The 21,394-nt window shown below is 46.8% G+C and overlaps 1 protein-coding gene across 8 annotated transcripts in view; it reads left to right on the top strand.

Moving 5' to 3' along the window:
- Window positions 1–21,394, top strand: part of SUPT6H (SPT6 homolog, histone chaperone and transcription elongation factor) — a 29,545-nt gene that overhangs the window by 4,984 nt on the left and 3,167 nt on the right. For 6 of the 8 annotated variants that reach the window (XM_019731422.3, XM_019731432.3, XM_019731430.3 and 3 more), the window contains 31 exons: window positions 2,637–2,778; window positions 3,550–3,708; window positions 3,809–3,885; window positions 4,243–4,435; window positions 4,658–4,742; window positions 5,350–5,623; window positions 6,010–6,111; window positions 6,348–6,464; window positions 6,811–6,900; window positions 7,095–7,237; window positions 7,842–7,990; window positions 8,140–8,238; window positions 8,724–8,853; window positions 8,942–9,092; window positions 9,261–9,415; window positions 9,593–9,788; window positions 10,805–10,944; window positions 11,060–11,177; window positions 11,970–12,046; window positions 12,296–12,431; window positions 12,723–12,860; window positions 12,939–13,106; window positions 13,718–13,845; window positions 14,967–15,174; window positions 15,685–15,832; window positions 16,251–16,393; window positions 17,292–17,432; window positions 18,567–18,762; window positions 19,174–19,412; window positions 19,999–20,112; window positions 20,285–20,409. In XM_019731422.3, coding sequence (XP_019586981.1) covers window positions 2,670–2,778; window positions 3,550–3,708; window positions 3,809–3,885; window positions 4,243–4,435; window positions 4,658–4,742; window positions 5,350–5,623; window positions 6,010–6,111; window positions 6,348–6,464; window positions 6,811–6,900; window positions 7,095–7,237; window positions 7,842–7,990; window positions 8,140–8,238; window positions 8,724–8,853; window positions 8,942–9,092; window positions 9,261–9,415; window positions 9,593–9,788; window positions 10,805–10,944; window positions 11,060–11,177; window positions 11,970–12,046; window positions 12,296–12,431; window positions 12,723–12,860; window positions 12,939–13,106; window positions 13,718–13,845; window positions 14,967–15,174; window positions 15,685–15,832; window positions 16,251–16,393; window positions 17,292–17,432; window positions 18,567–18,762; window positions 19,174–19,412; window positions 19,999–20,112; window positions 20,285–20,409 — 4,448 coding nt within the window. In that variant the 5' untranslated portion in view covers window positions 2,637–2,669. Of the gene's footprint in view, window positions 1–912; window positions 986–2,636; window positions 2,779–3,549; window positions 3,709–3,808; window positions 3,886–4,242; window positions 4,436–4,657; window positions 4,743–5,349; window positions 5,624–6,009; window positions 6,112–6,347; window positions 6,465–6,810; window positions 6,901–7,094; window positions 7,238–7,841; window positions 7,991–8,139; window positions 8,239–8,723; window positions 8,854–8,941; window positions 9,093–9,260; window positions 9,416–9,592; window positions 9,789–10,804; window positions 10,945–11,059; window positions 11,178–11,969; window positions 12,047–12,295; window positions 12,432–12,722; window positions 12,861–12,938; window positions 13,107–13,717; window positions 13,846–14,966; window positions 15,175–15,684; window positions 15,833–16,250; window positions 16,394–17,291; window positions 17,433–18,566; window positions 18,763–19,173; window positions 19,413–19,998; window positions 20,113–20,284; window positions 20,410–21,394 lie in introns of all 8 variants that reach the window. The other 2 variants (XM_019731431.3, XM_019731426.3) reach the window with 1 other exon arrangement.

The raw sequence follows: 21,394 nt of genomic DNA, 5'->3' as shown, positions 1-21,394 counted from the left end.
CTTAAAAATAATTTAAAACTTGAAAGACATTTTGCTTATGTGAGTTATATCTGTTGATATTTATGAGACTTATATGTATTGATGTTTACTGGCTTAGAAATTAAAACTTATTTGTACTCATTTTAAATAATAATGAGCCCATACAAAAAAGTAGTCAATTCATAATATACAAGTATTTCACATCAACATTTATACTGTTTAAACTTATGCAGTGTTATATGTCACTTATATCTCCTTAAAGCTGGTAAGAAATAATAAGCCCACTACATTTTAACATAAATAATACTTTTCTGAAAAACAATTATAATCTTCGAAACAAAAAGTGTAGTCAGAAGAGTGGCATTGTTTTTCGTTTTGTTTGCTTGTAAATCTTTTTAATGTCTTCCTTAATAGAATACAGCTAAATTCTCATATCTGCTTCTGCATTCAGTTTGTTATGATACTTTGTATCATTTAATCTCCAGAAAACCACACTGTACACATTCATGAGAGAAAGGAGACACACTGAGAACTACTGATACAATAGAAACAACTGTGACTTTGGAGTCAGACATACCTTAACTCAGATCTCAGTGCTTGCAGTTGTTGTGTCTCTTGAACAAATGACTTCATCTCTCTTGAGTCTGCTATTGAATGGAGAGAAGTGTACTGTAACTCATAGGACAGTGTAGGGGTTAATAGGTATTTGTTAAGTGTCTGGAACTTGGTAGTGTGTGATAAATATTATTCCTCAGGGCCCTATGTTTTTTAATTGCTTAAAGTATCCAGGAAAGACGTATGTTAGTTGTGGTTGGTTTTGTGTGAGTGTTCTGGGTTTGTTCTAATTCTCTTCTTGTACCTGCTCTATACTTATGTCATAATATACAAAATTATTTTATGGTCCTTATTTTCATCTCTCTCTCCTTCTACTAGAAGTCAACTCCTTGAGAACAAACAAACCTGCTTCTCTTGAAATCCCCAGCTGCTAGCAGAGTGTATATACATAGTAGGCATTCAATAAAGTGCAAAAAGAAGGGCATCTGAAACAGCCTAAAACTGAACATAAGACCGTATCATTGGCCCTCCCTTTCCACCAGAACTCAGTACCTTCAGTTTTGTTTCCTTGAGCTCAATCTTAAGTTATTGGTTATGATATCAGTTGGTATCAGTAAAGGTAATTTTCTGGAGAATTAGAGCCATAGAACGTAAGGCTCTTGCTAGACCTTAGACCATTTCAGGTAGCTATCTGTCACCCCCCTCTTCTCTCCTTTCCACTTGCCAACTTTCATTGGGAAGTTGGCAACAATATGAAAAGTAAGTAATTTATTTAAAAGATACTTAGTTCCTATTTTGTGCAGAGCACCTGGAAGGATACAGTTTATCTGGTAAAGAATCACAAAGTATCTTGTAATGCCTCTCACGTTGCCATTTACATTTTCGTGGTTTTTATTAGCCCTTCAATTGGATCTGGTCTCTAACTACCATTAAGTTTATATGTGGGGAAAATAGACATATATACAATGAACCGTAATTCAGGACAGGGTGATGCTGAGTTTATCAGCAGCCAGCTTCAGGATTCCAGAAAGGAATTTTGATGTTCCAATTTGTGTGATGGGTGCTGTTTTTTTAAAGTCCTACTCAAAGCCCGAGAAGCTCCGTGTTCTGATTTGGATGAGTCTGAAAGCAGGAAAGTAGAAGACAAACTTAAGATTCGTTAGTACAGAATTAGAGATTGTTAAGGAAAATTAGTCCCAGGATTCAAATTCAAACTCAGTTAAAATTTATCAAAACAATAAACTAAGTTCTTTCCCCAGTGCCATGTAATATTCTCAACTACCCTGCAAGGTAGGTAGTGCTATTGCCATTTTCCAGGTGAAGAAATTGATATTCATATGCATTCAGTCATTTGCTTAAGTTTATATACCTGGTAGATGATGGGACCAGGATTTGATTTCTATCCTTAATTTCAGCAGTCTTGCATTTAACTATGTTGCCTTTATTTTATAGGCCATGTAATTCTCTTTCAAAGTGTTTTATTTGTTTTGTTTTGCTGTGGAGGTAAATGGTAAAAATAGAGTTATGATTCTAAAGAGGCCCCTTCCCCACCAAAGTGCTCCCAACTGGTACTCACACACATGGGCTCAAATTCAAGAAAAGTTGTTTAATTTGTTGAAAAAGATTTTCCTTTTGTCAATGTCAATAGCTAGGTATAGATGATACAGGTATAGTATATGTAAAAGTGTCGGCCTGTTATTAAGTTGGCACTTACTGGTTCTCAAATTTCTTGATGAGAAAGTCACATAATCTCACTGCTATCATATCCCTACCTATATAATTATCCCTACATTAATTTCTTTCCTCATCTACCCACCCATGCCTCCATATGGTGAAATAAAACTCTTTGCAGAAACAAGGTGATGTGTATATAGAGAGAAGTCCTGTTATAGTTGCCTTTTTAAAGGTACACAAGAGGAGTCACCGGGGGAGGAATGAAAAATGGAAGCGATGGAGCTGATTCTTACTCAGTCTTCTCTAGGTGGAAAAGTGCATGAGCAGAGCAGTGGCCCATGGCTAAAAGCATGTTTGTGGAAAGGTTTAAGGACCCTCTGTAAAGTCACATGTCTAATTTCTTATCACCATCTCCCTTCCTTTTCTAGTCTCCTTCAAGCCGGCCGTGAGAAGCTGCAACGATGTCTGATTTTGTGGAAAGTGAGGCCGAGGAGTCAGAGGAAGAGTACAACGATGAAGGCAACGTGGTGCCCCGGGTCACCAAGAAATTTGTGGAAGAGGAGGATGACGGTGAGGAGGCCCCAGCCTCAGGCTTCTTCCCACTATTGCTAAGCTTTGGATAGTTGGATTCTTGCTGATGAGAAGCTCAGGCTAAGCACAGAAGTTCTCATACATGAGGTACCAGCTTGAGAATTTTCAGTCCTTGATAGAAAATATTTACTAAGCATCTGTCTGCTGTATGCCAGGCTCTGTGCCTACAACTAAGAATATAGAATAAAGACCAGCTATCAGAGTTTATATAGTGAGAGAGGACAGACAGTAAAGCAATAAATAAATACACATGTAACGTCTCCTTTTAGAGACCTAGCAATGTTGGTATTTATACACCCACTTTCCTATTTCTCTGGCCAAACCCAACCTTTAGGGTCATCAGCAGAATAAAATCATGAAAAATGGCTTTAAAAGCGGAAAGGGAAATGTAAGTTTTATCAAAGGAATTAAGGATCAAAGAAGGAATGTAGCTACTGAGTATATAAACTGAGAGGAAAACAAAGGTTATTGGTGGCTATAAAGTCTCTAGTAATGATTTTGAAGAGCCAGAGTAACTAGGAAGATCATCTTCCTTAAAGGCGGCGATTAATAAAAGAGATAATCCTTTCCAGATGCTTCTGCTCTAAGTCAGCGGTCATGTTTTTGCATTTTTAGATGAGGCTGAAGAGTGAACCTAGCACCCAGTTCATTAGGTTCAGAGCAGCTGGAGAATCACGGTTAAGCAGGTGGTCCTGCCCCACCCCCATCCTGTTTCCCAAACTCCACGCCTCAGCCCCGTGTGTTTTCCAGATGAGGAGGAGGAGGAGGAGAACCTAGATGATCAGGACGAGCAAGGCAACCTGAAAGGCTTTATCAATGACGATGATGATGAAGATGAAGGGGAGGAGGATGAGGGTAGTGACTCTGGTGACTCAGAAGATGACGTTGGTCACAAGAAGAGAAAACGCAGTGAGTAGTGGCCTCTTCTCGAGTCAAGTGAGGCTGGGGAGGATGTTGCAGTAGAACTGGGGCCTCCCCGTCCCCGTGGGTAACACTTTGTTTCCTTCAGCATCTTTTGACGACCGCCTGGAGGATGATGATTTTGACCTCATTGAGGAGAATTTGGGTGTCAAAGTCAAAAGAGGAGTAAGTGTCCTTCTGTGTCTCTGTCCTTGGGCGGGGGGGCGGGGGGGGGTGAAGGCAAAAGCTCTAGAGACTCCTGGGGAAGGAAGCACATCTACAACAACTTGAACATCCAAGATCAGAAAGGTGCTCCGTATCATGTGCTGGGGAGCCTAGATTTGCAGCAGATCTGGGTGCCTATTAGAGAAGACTTGTCAGCATTTCGTGGGTGGGCTCTGGGCCTCAAAGAATGTTACTGAATTGTTCTCTCCCGTCTTCCTTGGTCAGCATACCTGGTGGGGAATGGGAGTGAGGCTGGAGAGCAGGCATCCTTATGCCAGTCCCCTCAGCCCCTGACGAAGCAGGTTTCCCCACCCCTAGCAAAAATACCGACGCGTCAAAAAAATGTCAGATGATGAGGACGATGACGAGGAGGAATGTGGCAAGGAGGAACACGAGAAAGAAGCCATTGCAGAGGAGATCTTCCAGGATGGGGACGGAGAAGAAGGGCAGGAGGCCCTGGAGGCCCCCGTGGCCCCCCCAGAGGAGGAGGAAGAAGATGATGAAGAGTCAGGTATGTGCCTCAGGCAGGGAAGCCAGTGCTTGGGGGAGTGTTGGGATTTCCCAGCCCCTAGGAAAAGGGGGGAAAACCATTTTTCAGCTACAGTCCCCCAGCATTTGACACAAAGAGCCTCCCAACTCTTCTCACTGGCCACTCACATAGCAGGAATTAAAGCCATTTAAGTCCTGGCTCATCGTCTGCCTCTGAGCACTAACCCTTTCCTTTCCTCCCCAGACATTGACGACTTCATTGTGGATGATGATGGACAGCCTCTGAAAAAACCTAAGTGGCGGAAAAAGCTTCCCGGATACACAGATGCGTGAGTGGGGTTTGGTAGGAGGTGGTGATAATAGCATCTGAGTGGACCCAGTCAGGAAAGAGGTCAGAGGTCTCTGCCCAAAATGGGACATTACAAGCTTTCCACCATTTGCTTCCCTGCCTCAAAGAACCTTTGCTAGGCAGTGATTTCGTACTGCTCCTAGAAGCCCTGAGAGCTGTCTGCATTCTAGGACCACCATGGGACCCAGGTGGGCAAGGCGCCAGCCTCCCTCTTAAACCTGCAGCACCATGTTTATTCATTTATGTGTTGGCCTTCTAAATATAATTTTGTTGGAAGATTTTGCTCTAAGGGAGTATTATACTACCTTAGCAGAAGACAAATCCTCTGAGCAGGATATGAACCCATCAACCCTGTTGCTATTTGATCCCTAGCATGTGCCAAAGATGGGCTTTTTATCTTCTATAAATAATAGTTTACCCAGAAATAACTCCCCAATTAAGCCTCCATTCCATAGTCAATATGCTTTTTTATGCACCTTTCTCTTAACCTTCGTAGTTCCCTTGTGGCAGGTAAAGGATCTGTGCAGGGGCTGCATTTCACTCCTTTTCCCAGGATCGGGGACAAGTCCTCTTGCTCTCACCCACAGAGCCCTGCAGGAAGCCCAGGAGATTTTTGGTGTGGACTTTGACTACGATGAATTTGAGAAATACAATGAGTATGACGAAGAACTGGAGGAAGAGTATGAGTACGAGGATGATGAGGCTGAGGGTGAGATCCGAGTTCGCCCCAAGAAGACCACCAAGAAACGTGTGAGCCGCAGGAGCATCTTTGAAATGTATGAGCCCAGTGAGCTGGAAAGCAGTCACCTCACAGACCAGGACAATGAAATCCGAGCCACTGACCTACCTGAAAGGTTCCAGGTAAGAAACCACCAGCCTTTCTTTCTGCTGATCTGTCAACAACTGTGCTAAGCCTCTTTGCTGCAAGGGTTGTAGGAGAAAAACAATCTAGCAACAGTCTGATAGAGAATGGTATCTAGGAAGTCAGCCTTGAACCCCATCTGACTGGGGGTACAGGAAGTCCAAGTCTTAGAGGAGGGAAGATAGACTCTTTTGTTGTTTATAGTTCTTGAAATGGCACTCTTTCTTTAGCAAAATAGGAAGTGCCTACTTCTTGCCAGAATGACCCTCTTCCAGGTACTGAAAACGTGTGCTTGCAGAGCCACATTTATGTCGGAAGTAGTGTGTGTTTTCCCTACGTGGGATACAAGATAAAGTCAGGCTCACTGTTGTCTTACCCCTTGCAGCTCCGCTCCATCCCAGTCAAGGGGGCTGAAGATGATGAACTAGAAGAAGAAGCTGACTGGATCTACAGGAATGCTTTTGCCACACCAACCATTTCTCTGCAGGTACCTGCCCCCCAAAAAAAAGATCCATATTTTTTACATGAACCAGAAGTTGAGGAGCTGCTCCTCCCCTGCCCCAAACATCTATGTTCCTAGTCTAGAACTCTGTGTGTGTGTGTGTGTGTGTGTGTGTGTATGTGTATGCTGACAAGGTCATCTTGTGCCATGAAGCAGCTTTGTGTGTGGTAAGACAAAGCAAGTAACGGAGCTGTTGCTGTTTTTTTCCCTTCTGACTGTAGGAAAGCTGTGATTACCTAGACCGAGGGCAGCCAACCAGCAGCTTCAGTCGAAAAGGGCCCAGCACAATTCAGAAGATTAAAGAGGCCCTGGGTTTCATGCGAAATCAGCATTTTGAGGTAGTGCCTCAAGCTCTAGTGGCCCATTTCTAGTGGTTAGAAGTTCAGCGAGGGGATGTAGGAAAAGGCAGCTATGTAAGTCAAGTTGGGAGCCCCCTTCTGTTCTCAGCAGTGGTCCCTTGGCTCAAGAAGTGTGAGGACGAAAAGAGACGTGATGAAGACAACAGTGTACCCGTCTGCTGCATTTTCTTCCCCTGTGGAGGGGAGAGCACATACCCTGGATGGGCCTGGGAGGGAGGGCCAGCTTCCAAACTGATGAATTTCCTGGAGCTATTTGTCCCTTTGGCAAAGGGGATTCATACAGATCTTTCTCCTCGGGTTGACTGCAGTCTCCTTGCCACTCCAGGTGCCTTTTATTGCCTTCTACCGGAAGGAGTACGTGGAGCCTGAGCTGCACATCAACGACCTGTGGAGGGTGTGGCAGTGGGATGAGAAGGTAATACGGATCCATGCCTCGCATGGGCTCGAGGGCTGCATTGGGTACCACTACTACCAGGGCCCACGCTCTCTTGGCAGCCCAAATCCCCCAGGCCTGTCACACTTCCCCCAGAGTCTCCTGGGGAGGAACAGAACAGCCTTGCGTCTCCAGGGCAGAACACCAGCCCTTACTCCTGCCCTATCCTGTCCTAGTGGACCCAGCTGAGGATCCGCAAAGAGAACCTCACACGCCTGTTTGAGAAGATGCAGGCTTATCAGTATGAGCAAATCTCTGCTGACCCTGACAAACCTCTTGCTGATGGCATTCGGGCTCTGGACACCACCGACATGGAAAGGTACCCTATGCAGGCCCCCCAGGAGCAGTGTAACCTTGCAAAATTCTCAGCCCAGGGCTTATCCCATAGAAACCCAATTTGTCAACACACCAAAGTAACCTTTCTGACAGGCAAATTTATGTTAGTTATTCATATTGGTATAAAAGATTAAAAGGACCAGATATTTATATTTGTTGATCTGCATGTTCCGTATGTATAAAGCTACATGGGAAACCAAATTATAACCAGAACGTACCTTGATGAGCCTGGAATCAGAGTGGGGTGGGGGTGGGGGCAGATGATTTTAGTGGCCAGTGTCACGAAGCTGGGGAAGAGGGACAAGGACTGTCTCAGGGACTCTGAACTTTGCTAGAGACATGCTGCCCTACCTTCCTCTCCATTTTTGTTTTCATTTCTAACAATCAACCACCATTTGTTTGGCATATTCCTCCTCTAAGGTGCCTTGGTTGCCGTGGTCGTGATCTGGGGTCATTGTGTCTATAATAATAGGAAAATACAGGCACCCACCCTAGTTGGGATCTTGCCTCATGGGAATTGGACCTCTTGTAGCAGAATTGGGGTACACCCTTCCTTGGTGACAATCAAGGTCTTACGTCCTCTCCAGGCTTAAGGATGTACAGTCAATGGATGAGCTGAAAGATGTCTACAGCCATTTCCTGCTTTATTATGGTCGGGACATCCCCAAGATGCAGAATGCTGCCAAGGCCAACCGCAAGAAGCTGAAGCGTGTAAGGGAAGAGGGAGATGAGGAAGGTGAGTGCTGGGAAAGAAAACCCAGAAGGCTTGATGGCCGTGCGTCTCCAAGGATGCCCTTGGCTGAGTGCCCTTGGGGGCTTCTCTCCATGTGTCAGATCCTGGGGAGTGGTTGGAAACTAAAACACTAACTTGTGTTTTCCTCCCAGGTGAAGGTGAGGAGGCAGAAGATGAGGAGCAGAGGGGGCCAGAGCTCAAGCAGGCTTCCCGCCGAGACATGTACACCATCTGCCAGAGCGCTGGCCTAGGTAAAAGCGAGCTAGCTGCTTTGTGACCTCGGCATTTTAGCCTTGAGCAGAGGGAGTTCCCTGATAGTCATTGGTGGGTTGGAAGACAACTTATAGAACATCTGAGTGAATCACCAATCCAATTATGAACACTTGCCCCCATGACCCAGTCCACCCCACAGAAATTGTCCAGCCTCTCCCTAAATTCCTGAAGGAATGGGAAACTCACATGATCAGAGGGAGGCAGTCTAGCTTATCTTTGGGAAGTTCTTTTATTAAACTGTAGCTTCCACCTTAGTTCTGAGCCCAGGAGTCACATAGAAATTTTTTATTTCTTCTGCCTCATAATAACCTATCAGATGTTTAAAGTCAGTTTTCTTTGTTCTTTGTAAGACATCCTATTCATCGTGACCCCTTTAAAGTCTAGTGCCGAGAATTGCTGCTCTAGATTCTAAGAGCCAAGAGCCCACCTATTGCCTTACCCTTTACTCTCCTGTTTGCCTTAGATGGTCTGGCCAAAAAGTTTGGGCTTACTCCTGAGCAGTTTGGGGAAAACCTCCGGGACAGCTACCAGCGGCATGAGACAGAGCAGTTTCCTGCGGAGCCCTTGGAGCTGGCCAAGGATTATGTTTGCAGGTAGGCATGCAGTAGGTGGCTGACAGGCAGGAAGGGGGACGTGAGGACGAAGACTCCCGCGTGCTGAGCTCCCCCATTTTCTCCACAGCCAGTTCCCTACACCGGAAGCTGTGCTGGAAGGCGCCCGCTACATGGTAGCCTTGCAAATTGCCCGAGAGCCCCTCGTCCGGCAGGTGCTGAGGCAGACTTTCCAGGAGAGAGCCAAGCTAAATATATCCCCCACCAAGAAAGGTAGAAAGGTGAGCTCTGCGTGAAGGGCTTTAATCCAACATGTGGTTCCACTCTTGGTTTGATTGACCTGCGTTTCTTATAGCCCAGCTGTCTGCCTGAGAGCAGAGAGGCTGTCTTTTCTCCCAGGGTCAAGCCAGCCTATCCATAGGCTGATGATTCCCTCTTGATGTGTACAGGATGTGGATGAGGCCCACTACGCCTACTCCTTCAAGTACTTAAAGAACAAGCCTGTTAAGGAGCTGAGAGATGACCAATTCCTCAAGATATGCCTGGCTGAAGATGAAGGGCTGCTCACCATTGACATCAGCATAGATATGAAAGGGGTAGAGGGGTAAGCAAGGCTCTGGGTTGGGGCTGGGGAGGGCTTGGTGCGTAGTCTGTCCCAAGAAGGGGTCCCTCAGGAATGGGAACCAGTTTCAGAATTGAGCAAGCCATTGTCCCTGGCTCACTCACAGTGTTTGTGGATGTCTGGCATCACCTCTTTTCCATCCCTGTTGTCTCTTCTTAGCTATGGCAACGACCAGACGTATTTCGAAGAGATCAAACAGTTCTACTACCGAGATGAGTTCAGCCACCAGGTGCAGGAGTGGAACCGGCAGCGCACCATGGCCATCGAGCGAGCTTTGCAGCAGTTCCTCTACGTGCAGATGGCCAAAGAACTCAAGAACAAGCTGCTGGTTGAAGCTAAAGAATATGTCATAAAGGTGAAAACAGAAACTTACGATCCCTTTTTTTCTTTTTTTTTTTAAGATTTGATTGGGGAAGGGGAACAGGACTTTATTGGGGAACAGTGTGTACTTCCAGGACATTTTTCGAAGTCAAGTTGTTGTCCTTTCAATCTTAGTTGTGGAGGGCGCAGCTCAGCTCCAGGTCCAGTTGCCGTTACTAGTTGCAGGGGGTGCAGCCCACCATCCCTTGCGGGACTCGAGGAGTTGAACCGGCAACCTTGGGGTTGAGAGCCCACTGGCCCATGTGGGAATTGAACCGGCAGCCTTCGGACTTAATGAGCACGGAGCTCCAACCGCCTGAGCCACCGGGCCGGCCCAGAAACTCATCATCTTTAGTCCTGTGATTTCCCCAAACTAGAGCTAAGAGTGAAGGAACCCCTTAATAGTAGTTCCGTAGCTAATGAAGAAACACTGGGGGGCAGGCAGAACATAATCTGAGAGTGCAAACAAGGCTTTGGGGGGGCCAGATGGCTCAGTTGGTTAGAGCGTGAGCTCCCAACAACAAGGTTGCCGGTTCGATTCCTGCATGGGATGATGGGCTGTGCCCCCTGCAACTAAAGATTGAAATGGCAACTGGACTCTTGGCTGAGCTGCGCCCTCCACAACTAGATTGAAGGGCGACTTGGAGCTGATGGGCCCTGGAGAAACATACCGTTCCCCAATAAAACTGAAAAAAAAAAAAAAGGTTTTGGGTCACTCCAAGACCTTCCCATTTGAACATGCACACACACACACACACACACACACACACACACACACACACAGTCCCCCAATCCATACATTCTTTGTTTTTATTATTTATATTGCTGTCCTGTGCGTGCTCTTCAGTTTCCAAAAGCAAGGTTTGCCTTCAGGTTGTAAGTTTGTCAAGGGCTAGGAACATGTGTTTGTGTGCATATGACTACAACCTTTACACGTGTGTACCTCCGTCTGTTTCCTTAGCACACTTGGTGAGCCTGATGGCTCTAGTGTCTGGTGTATCTCTTCCCCAGGCTTGTAGTCGCAAGCTCTACAACTGGTTGAGGGTGGCACCCTACCGTCCAGATCAACAGGTAGAGGAAGACGATGACTTTATGGATGAGAACCAAGGGAAGGGCATCCGTGTCCTAGGCATTGCTTTCTCTTCTGCCAGGTAAGTGCCTATTCCTGCCCACCTGGCCTCACCCGCACCTGTCTTTCTAATCTTATCTTATTCATATCCTCATATTACTGATTATCGCACCATTCTTTTCCTGTCTGGCTGGCAGAGATCACCCTGTGTTCTGCGCCTTGGTCAACGGTGAAGGAGAAGTGACAGACTTCCTCCGGCTGCCCCATTTTACCAAACGGCGAACTGCATGGAGAGAAGAAGAACGGGAAAGAAAGGCAAGTGGCTGGGACCAGTTACCAAGTTTACATCTTAAGTACATCTTATAATTTCGTGGGGATGAGTGTTTATGGTCTAAGCAACGTCCTGTGCAAGACCCTGATAATTTCTGACCTGGTCATGGACCCCTCAAGTCCTGCGGTAAGTCTCACTTCCATAGGCAGTAGATGGCACTCACGTTCTGGTGCAGAATTTACTTCTGGCCTGAGGCCAGTTCTAGGCCTTGTGTGCTCAGGAGCTGCTGGTACTGCCTCTGTTGTTATAGCATCTGGGTCAGCCTGTTCCAGAAGCTGAAAGCCACTGAGGCATTAAGCCAACCGTTTCCCTGCCTTAGCTGCTCAGTGTCCCTTTTTCAAAGAAAGGAATTTGAATTCATCTCATGTGGATGTTTCTGATTTTTTTTAACCTGGTAGTATCTTTCAATTTTGTTGAGAGTACCCCATTCTAAAAAGTAATTTTTAATAAGCAACTTTAAAACAGAAATCTTGAAGTGAAGATCAGAATAGTCCTGACTGCCAGGCAGTGGTTTATGTTAAGATAGACCCAAGTATGTTTGGTTAACCACAGCCCAAGTATAAGCCAGAAATACAATAATCTTAGAAAATAGTAACAGAAGTATAACATTCAAACTGGAAGTCCTACGCCCCTTGTTTTGTGTTCCATTTAGACAACGTGTGATACATCATTGTTCTCTGGTCTTGCAAGGTCTCAAGCTACGTAGGAGCGAGAACTGCTTGAAATCTCCCTGTCTTCAGAGCCATTCAACTCCCTTTTTTTTTTTTTCAATCCAGGCTCAAGACATTGAAACCCTGAAGAAATTCCTTCTGAACAAAAAGCCTCATGTGGTGACAGTTGCAGGAGAGAACAGGTTAGGGGCACCAGGGGACTGGGCCAGGATGGTTTAAAGTCACTCATCCTTTATTGTTGCATCTGTCATGTGCTTGTGTGTCCTTGAGAATATCCCCATCCCCAGGGGATGTCCCTGGGAATGTTGTACTGTTGTACTGCTTTGTCTTCAAAGCTCTCCCACCCTCCACTCCCCATCCTCACCATGGGACCATCTATCCCTGAGAAATTGTGCAGGAATAGCCCTGACCAACACCTTTCATCTCTCCAGGGATGCCCAGATGTTGATTGAGGATGTGAAGCGCATTGTGCATGAGCTGGACCAGGGCCAACAGCTTTCTTCTATTGGGGTGGAGCTGGTTGACAATGAGCTGGCCATTCTCTATATGAACAGCAAGAAATCAGAGGTAATGCTGGAGTTGCACCCTTAGGACCTGCACAGGCAAGAGCTATCAGTCGCAGAGAGATTTGATGGAGAAACAGGTTATTGGAACACAGGACTCTACCTGTTCACTTACCCATGCAGAGGTTGTCCGTTTTGTCATGGTTCAGACTGGGAGCCCCAGAGATTAAATTGGTCCCTAGAAAAACAATCCCAGAGGCCAAGAGAACGTGACTTAAAGCCAGAACGGTTCGGATTTCCTTTGGCTGTTGGAGCAGAGGGGACTGTGGCCCTGCTGACTGTCATTTGACCCTAGGCAGAGTTCCGGGATTACCCCCCAGTGCTGCGACAAGCGGTCTCCCTGGCGCGGCGCATCCAGGACCCTCTGATTGAGTTTGCCCAGGTGTGCAGCTCTGATGAAGACATCCTGTGTCTCAAGTTTCACCCTTTGCAGGTGCGTAAGTTTTGACAGGCAGGGCTACGAGGGCAAAATGGCACAGTGACCTTAACCTTGACTACTCTATGTCGACAGGAGCACGTGGTGAAAGAGGAGCTGCTCAATGCCTTGTATTGTGAATTTATCAACCGAGTCAATGAGGTTGGGGTCGACGTGAACCGTGCCATTGCCCACCCTTATAGCCAGGCCTTAATCCAGTATGTCTGTGGCCTAGGACCTCGAAAAGGGACCCATCTTTTGAAGGTAGGCTTGGATTGAATCAGAAAATAGGAAAAGTTCCCATTTCCTTGAGCCTTTACACTATGCCAGTGTGATTTGACAGGAAGGCCAGGTCAGAAAGGTACAGGGGACTTTGTCCATAGTCATCCAGCTAGTGACAGAGTCAGACTTCAGACCAGGTGTCCACAGCTATGCTCTTCACTGTGCTAGAGTGACTCGTGGTAAAGGTAGCTACTGTAAGTGATGATTTAAAACAGGCGGAGGAAGGAGAGAGGACTAGACATAAACCTCAGGATAGTGGGGGTTTTCCCAGGGGAAAGAAAAAGGATTTCAGTCAGAGAAGGGGGCATGCAGGGTGATTCAAAAGTGTCAGTAACATTCTTTTCCTAAAGATGAGCGATGGGTACTTGAGTGTATATTTTATCACTAACTTTTAAGCCATATGTTAGTCTTTGAAAGCTACAACATATTTCCTTAAAATAGTTGTTTTAGTAGCAGACAGTGTGATACAGTGCTCAGTTAGATCCTGAGGCCTGGGGACAGAGTTCCCATCCTGGAGTGTCCCAGAAACCTGAAAGCAGGCTGGGAGGTGGGGCCCGCCCACTGCTCTGGCTCACTGCTGGCCTCTCCCCTAGATCCTGAAGCAGAACAACACCAGGCTCGAGAGCCGGACCCAGCTGGTCACCATGTGCCACATGGGTCCCAAAGTCTTCATGAACTGCGCTGGCTTCCTCAAGATTGACACAGCCTCCCTGGGGGACAGGTGATGCTCACTGCCTGGGTGAACCGGGAGGACTCCCCTTGGACTGTGCTTTGTGGGTTCAGGGGATTAGGGCTGCCAGAGGGCCACCAAGCATTTTAAGTTAGGAAATGTTTGAAAGCGAAGGTGAAGAACCTTTATTCAATCAAGAGCCTCTGACCTATGGAAAAGATCGGTTCAATTATGTGAAGCTTTTTTATGAGAAACAAAAAGAACCAACTTAGTGTATAAATTAAGGACAGAAAACATAACTTGGTTCAGTAAACACAAACTTGTTCTGTTATCACAGTATGTCATGGCTAGATGAGGGTGGAAATAACACAGGGAATGGAAAAGGAGTGTGGGGGTACGAGGAGGCAAGGAAGGAGGAAAGAGACTCAGTATGTTTGGAGATGATGTTATTGAGAGAAAGTTCTATTCACTTGGACTTTGGACTTCACTATTGACCTCTTCCTCTCCAGAAGTTATCAACTCAGTCTTTGGAGGATCTTTTCCACGGGCACATAGCTCCTCATTCAGTAATGGAAATCAGTGGGGAAATAGGCTTCCAGTTCTAAAACTTCATTTTCCACCCAGCTTTGCTGTAACACTCCACGAATAACATAGGGCCATGTGAGTGCACGGTCAAGACCAGCCTGGGAAGGCTTTATGGGGGAAAATAGCTCTCAGCAAATTCTCGAAGGTCTTTTTCCCCCTTCTTGCTTTATCTTATTATAAGACTTGTATAAGTTCATTATATAAAACTCAACATATAGAAATATTATGCAGAAAGTGGAAGTCCCCCATAATCCCACCCCCCAGAGATAATTACCATAACAATTAATGTATATTACAACTTCTGTAAATTTTATTTTTGCTATGCATTTACTAACTACCCATTTACTACAAAAATGGGATCATATGGTTCATAGTGTTTCGCAATGCATTTTTCACGTATCAACATATCGTGGCCATCTTTCCATGTCAGCACACATAGATCTACCTCATTCTTTTTACTGGCTGTATAGTGTTCCATTGTATAGAGGTATGCTAATTTATTTAACCAGTTCCCCATTGGTGGACATTTGGGCTGTTACTAGAATCTTCTTGTTATATATTTTGCCCCTTTTCTGCCTTTGCTTCAGCACTGACTCATATATTGAAGTCCTCGATGGTTCTCGAGTCCATCCTGAGACCTATGAGTGGGCCAGGAAGATGGCAGTGGATGCTCTGGAATACGATGAATCAGCTGAGGATGCCAATCCCGCAGGAGCCCTGGAAGAGATCTTGGAAAACCCAGAGCGACTCAAGGACCTGGACCTGGATGCCTTTGCAGAAGAACTGGAAAGGCAGGTGGGTGACAATGTAGAAAGCAGAGCATAAAAACCATTCCAAGTGGCCTAGTTGGGAGGAGACTCAGGCAGCAAGTATCCCGAGAAACCCCCAATACTATTAGTGTGGGAAACTTGATCTTCTCTTCTCCCCACACTGCTGGGTTTCTCAAGGAAGTTGTCAGTCTGCTTGTTAAAGAGCCAAGCCAGTCTCAGAGACTACTACAGTCATTACGGGGGGCGAGAGGGAGCTTGGAGGGGGTCAGTAGCAGTTTCCTTCTAGACCCTCTTCCTCCTTTCCAGCGGTGCAGCTGCGCATTGTCTATTTTATACGTTGGGGTTCCATGAAGCATTTTTATTATAGAACAGTGTCCCATGACTAAGAAGTTTGAAAACCTTTAGTTAACATTGAGGGAAAAGAAGAAGAGAGAAGCCCTGACAGGAGCCACCTGGCCTACTCCTTTCATTGAAAGGCTCGGGGCTCAGGTTGGAGAACAGTTACAAGGCTCCTCTTAATGGACTTCTTCCCCAGGGCTATGGTGACAAGCATATCACCTTGTACGACATCCGGGCAGAGCTGAGCTGTCGGTATAAGGACCTCCGGACAGCCTACCGCTCTCCAAACACAGAGGAGATCTTCAATATGTTAACCAAAGAAACACCAGAGACCTTCTACATTGGTAAATTCTGGGTCTGCTTTTTAGTTGGAGGAGGAGAGTTAGGGGTGGGGAGGATGCACTTACTGTATACATTCAAACCAAGCCACAATTCCAGCAGGACAAGGCAGGTCTGTACTGTACCCGGGGAGCTTTGAAGATTATAGAACTCTGGGCTAGAAGTCAAAACTGAGTTCAAGGTCACGTTACATTATAACCTGCTGCGGGATCTTCATGAAATCACTTTTATAGGCCTCATTTTCCCCTGTCAGCAAATCAGGGGAAGATATCCCTTTTCAAAGATGTGAGGGAAGTGAATGCAGATGCTTTAAGAGATGTTCTGTCACTAAAAGGTTGGTGGGAAGGAGTCGCCTGTGTAGTTCTCTTAGCGTGCTCCCCATTTTCTTCTTCCCTGCCCTCTTCTCCTCTCCCCTTTCTCCAGGGAAGCTCATCATCTGCAATGTCACTGGCATTGCCCACAGGCGTCCACAGGGTGAGAGCTATGACCAGGCAATCCGAAATGATGAGACAGGGCTATGGCAGTGCCCCTTCTGTCAGCAGGACAATTTCCCAGAACTAAGCGAGGTATGTGCTTCAGTGTTGCCATGGTGACTGAATTTCCTTGAGTGAATGGTCTCTGTGCCCTCAAAAAGAGTGGGGAATGGGGGTATTTAGGTCATGCTTTACCAAATACATACACAAAGAAGGGAGAGGACTAGAGCACATTCAGGCCTAACATGAAGTCCCTCCGTGTGCTAGTCAGAAATAATCTGTGTGCTTTCTTCAATTCTGGCTCAGTCCTTACTTAATCTTATTTCCCATTCTCTGGGGATCTAGTTCAACCAGATTAAAGACATGTATTTTTTGCCTGCAGGGTAGGCACAGTGTCACTATGCTAGTTAGAAGATATCTGTAGGCTCCCTTCAGTTTTTTTCATAATCCACACACATTTTTTATTTTTCCCCCATTCTTCTAGGTACCGTCTAACTTTCTCATGGTCAAAACTCATTAAGGCCATCCTGAAAGCTTTTTCTGGGTCTTTAAACGTTGGACAGATTATAAAATACAGTTTCTCAACTTTACCCAGTAAAAAGCTGGTGGGATTTGTCCAGGATATACAGAAAGCCTAGGGCCACCTGGTTCATTGAAATGAGTTCTGAGAAAACTGACATCAATGTTTCTTTTGCCCATTAGGTCAGAACAAAATGGGAGGGAGGAGCCTCTGTTGCAGCTAGAGGGACATGTAGATTAAATTAACATGAAAGATTGATCTGATGGCCAGTAGTGCCAAACATGAGCTGTGAGTCAAAGAACACTGGGGATGTACCAGGTCAGTGTGGGTGGGTAGCTGAGTCATTGTGTCTTCAGGCATGATACCAGGTGTCAATGGTAAAATCAGTTACAACACGCCTGGCAGCTCTTTTCTGAATGTGTAATCTCTGGAATCTGAATGATCAAGCTCTTCTACTGATGCCCTCTTTAGGTCTGGAACCACTTTGACAGCGGTTCATGCCCAGGCCAGGCCATCGGGGTCAAAACACGGCTAGACAATGGTGTAACCGGCTTCATCCCCACCAAATTCCTCAGTGACAAAGTGGTAAAGCGACCAGAGGAACGAGTGAAGGTAGATGAATGACTGGGTTAAGACATCCATTTTCAGCTGTCTAAATTGAGCTCTCTTAACATTGGGCTGGCCCCACCAGAAGTTAGGCTCTGTTCCCAGTGGCTGCTGGTGGGGAGAGTTTCAGGAGGATTTATAACTAGTGTAAAGAAGCCAGGGCAAGCAGCATCTGAACGCTTTTGTTCACTGTTTGTGAAATTTCATCAAGTTGCCAGCCCTTTGGGAGAGGGCTCTGTCTTCCTGTGGGGGAAGTTGTGGTTTAGTCCAGCGGGCAGGAAGCAGGCGTCAGCATTACATGCTGGGAGACACAAAGGCTAAGCTCCCTTTCTGTTCTAGTCTTCTGCCATTAATTATGTATGTACACACTGGGTACCAGTACCTAACATTTACATATGTTGTCTCTAATCTCATCACCTGACAGGAAAGAAAATATTACATGATACCTTCTTTTTTCAAAGAAATTCAAGTGCCTATTCCAGGATCAACCAGTTAGTTTATGACATGGCTGATACCAAATTTGCCAAATTCTCTGGTTCTAAGTGTCGTGACCCCCTGAGAACTGCAGACTTAGGAAGGTTGGGAAAAGATTCCTAATGAAGGAAGCCAGGGAGATTTTCAGAGGGAGAGCTCTGCAGAGTGACTGGCTTTTGCCTCTGTGTAGCGAGACGTAGCGAGACTGGTTCATGTCAAAGCTAAAGTACAGAAAACAGCTATTGTTTTGCTTCCCCTCCAAAAAAGGGCAGCCAGAGTTTGATCGCCTCCTCGGAGCAGTAACTAGGCAACTTTATGGGAGAAGGGAATAGTGCCAGTGACAGGAGAGGTCCCAGTAGACTCCAGTTGGTTTTTCTGCCTCGAGTGGGAGGCGTCAGGACAAGACAGCCCCGGCTTCATCCCCACCAAATTCCTCAGTGACAAAGTGGTAAAGCGACCAGAGGAACGAGTGAAGGTAGATGAATGACTGGGTTGAGTCTGCAGACCGGACTCAACCCTAGACTCCTCGTCTGCCCTTCAGTTGCTGGCTGGCTTCGGACAAGTCACTGCACCTTCCTGCCTGGATTTTGGTTTTCTCAAATGTAAAATAGGGCATCGGGCTAGATCGTCTTTGTCCCTTCCAGCTCAAATGTTCTGTGGATCTAGGTGGGAATGACTGTTCACTGCCGCATCATGAAAATTGACATCGAGAAGTTCAGCGCGGACCTGACCTGCCGCACCTCGGACCTCATGGACCGGAACAACGAGTGGAAGCTGCCCAAGGACACTTACTATGACTTCGATGCGGAAGCTGCGGACCACAAGCAGGAGGAGGACATGAAGCGGAAGCAGCAGCGGACCAGTGAGTGTGCCCGCCACCATGCCTGTGCGCCCCAAGTCTCGGCAGCCCTCCTACAGGGTGCACGAGCTGAGGGGGGTAGCCCCTGCTCAGCCTCATGCTGGCAGTGAGTGCTCGGCTTTGAGGTGCAGAGGCCCCGAGAGATCACGAAAGGGAGTGATTGGCAGGGCCAGAAACCAGGGTCTCCTTGGGTCAGATTTTCTCTGCTAATGCACTGGGACTCTTAAAGCCTCATTCTCTCAGCACCATAGGAACCCAGGTTAACACATCTTTCACGTCAGAGAATCCAGGCCTTGCGAGGATAAAAGAGTCTCAGAATTCAACAGTGGATCAGAAATTAAGCCATGGTTTGTCCCATTGCTGATGGTTCCCAGTGCCATCCCCTGATCTGTACTTCTTTCCTGCCCTCTTCAGCATATATCAAGCGAGTGATCGCACACCCATCCTTCCATAACATAAATTTCAAGCAAGCAGAAAAGATGATGGAGACCATGGACCAGGGTGATGTGATCATCCGACCAAGCAGCAAGGGCGAAAATCACCTGACAGTCACCTGGAAGGTCAGTGACGGCATCTACCAGCACGTGGATGTGAGGGAAGAGGGCAAGGAAAATGCCTTCAGCCTGGGAGCCACCCTGTGGATCAACAGTGAGGTGAGAATCAGCCCCGGCTCGCTTCCCATCCCCACTCCTGCTTCCAGAAAAAAGCCACTTCTGGCACTTTCACCTGCCATTAGTAACTTGTATGCATTGTATGTATTTTAGCTTCACAGCCCCAACCAGGAGCTTGGTTGTGAAATGAGGCATTTGATACTAATTTTGTATGTTTTGCTCCTTCCTTCTTTGTCCTCCAAATTTTGAAATAGACTACCTAAAGAGAGCCAGTGGAAGAAGAGAAAATATACATGCAGGCACATGTACTTGTTCGTGCACTCGCATACACACACACACACACGTCAAGTTTTTCTGTCCTGTTTTTAGTGAAGTGAAATTTTATGAAGCTCCCTATTGTTCCCAAGCACCAGGAGAGAATTAAGAGTTATGATTTAAATAATGTTATGCTTTGTAAACTTTAAATCTGGGCACGACTCAAACAGATGGATAAATTGACGGGACTTTGCAATGGAATGAGGCTACAGCAGGGGAGGGAAGTCCATCCCCTCCCATGGGCTCTCTTCTGAGTGGATTTGATGAAGGGCCAGGAATCTCAGCTCTGGATATGACCCTTACCTTCCCACAGGAATTTGAAGACTTGGATGAGATTGTTGCCCGCTATGTCCAGCCCATGGCATCCTTTGCCCGGGACCTTCTGAACCACAAATATTATCAGGACTGCAGCGGTGGGGACCGTAAGGTGAGCCCAGGGCCCCGCAAGGGATGACCCCTCCCAGTCACTTAAGAATGTATGGTTTCCCTTCAGTGTAGGGGTCGCTCAGCTGGTGAAGGAGGTGTACATCATGTATGCGCCAGACATTGTGTACCAAGCATGCTGCTATCCCAACCTCTCCCCCTCATTCTACCCCCAGAAATTAGAGGAGCTGCTCATCAAAACTAAGAAGGAGAAGCCCACCTTCATCCCTTATTTCATCTGTGCCTGCAAGGAACTGCCCGGCAAGTTCCTACTGGGATACCAGCCCCGGGGTAAACCCAGGTGAGCACTGGTGCTGAGAAGGTGCTGCCGCTGGGGTCCACAGACAGGCTAGCAGGGGAGTTAGAGGCCCCAGAGCAGTGTTCTCTCTGGTTCTGCTGGACTGCCTTTCTCCTTTTATGTTTAGAATAGAGGCAGAGATGGAGGCGGGGAAAGGATGAGTTAGAGGCAAAAGGCAAAGATTCAGTAAGAAATGCTCTTTCCTCAGCCCTGTGAAAAGGAGTTCCCTTTGCCTCTTCTCCCCCTCCCAAGGACTGATGGAAATCATCAGATACTCGCTCCACCTGACTGGCAAAGATGGGGGCCAGCACAGTGGTCTCTCCTTTTCACTCTGCTTCACCCTGGCTTGGGCTTTCAGCACATGGTAGCTGACTGTTGCTCTATCTAGTCTGATAACTTGAGCCCTCGTGGAAGGGGTGGGTCAGGACAGCATCTCTTCTTCCTACCGTTGACCTGCTCTGCTCCCGTTCGTATGACTCACAGGCTGGTCTTCCTAGGTGTTCCTTTGTCTGGGGCCCTCTAGTGCTCACCCTGAGTCGGATCAAGTCGTCTCCTTAGGCCTGCTTGCTTGGTGTCTGTTCCCCAGACTGGTAACCGTACCAGCCTCCTCTGTACCCCGTCCTCTCTTTGGCCCTTGGCCAAGGCCTGTACGCGTCTGCTCTGATCCCTGTACTGCCTGCACGTGATGCATAGCGTAGACGATGTTAGTAAAGGGCTCAGTGGCCAGATGACACGCTCTAGGCTCTAGACCCTGCACCAACCCTCTTGGGCCCATCTGGAATATCGTGCTTTTTTCTGAGAAGCCTGTTCTCATTCACCAACATGCTTCCAGAGGGTGGCAGCCAGGGCTCTGTGGAGGTTGGTAACTGTCCCACGAGGAACAGTTGAGCAAACGGGACCTTTAACCGGGAGCAAAAGCAACACGGTAGCTTCCCGTGGAAAGCGGCACAGACTCTTTGTGTTGCAGAAGGAACAACACTCAAGTAGA

Source organism: Rhinolophus sinicus, chromosome 12, assembly GCF_057876585.1.
Source record: "Rhinolophus sinicus isolate RSI-liver-muscle chromosome 12, RSI-T2T, whole genome shotgun sequence".
NCBI classification, from domain to species: Eukaryota; Metazoa; Chordata; class Mammalia; order Chiroptera; family Rhinolophidae; genus Rhinolophus; species Rhinolophus sinicus.
The sequence above is the reverse complement of the archived record's forward strand: the minus strand, read 5'-3'. Positions and strand labels throughout refer to the sequence as shown.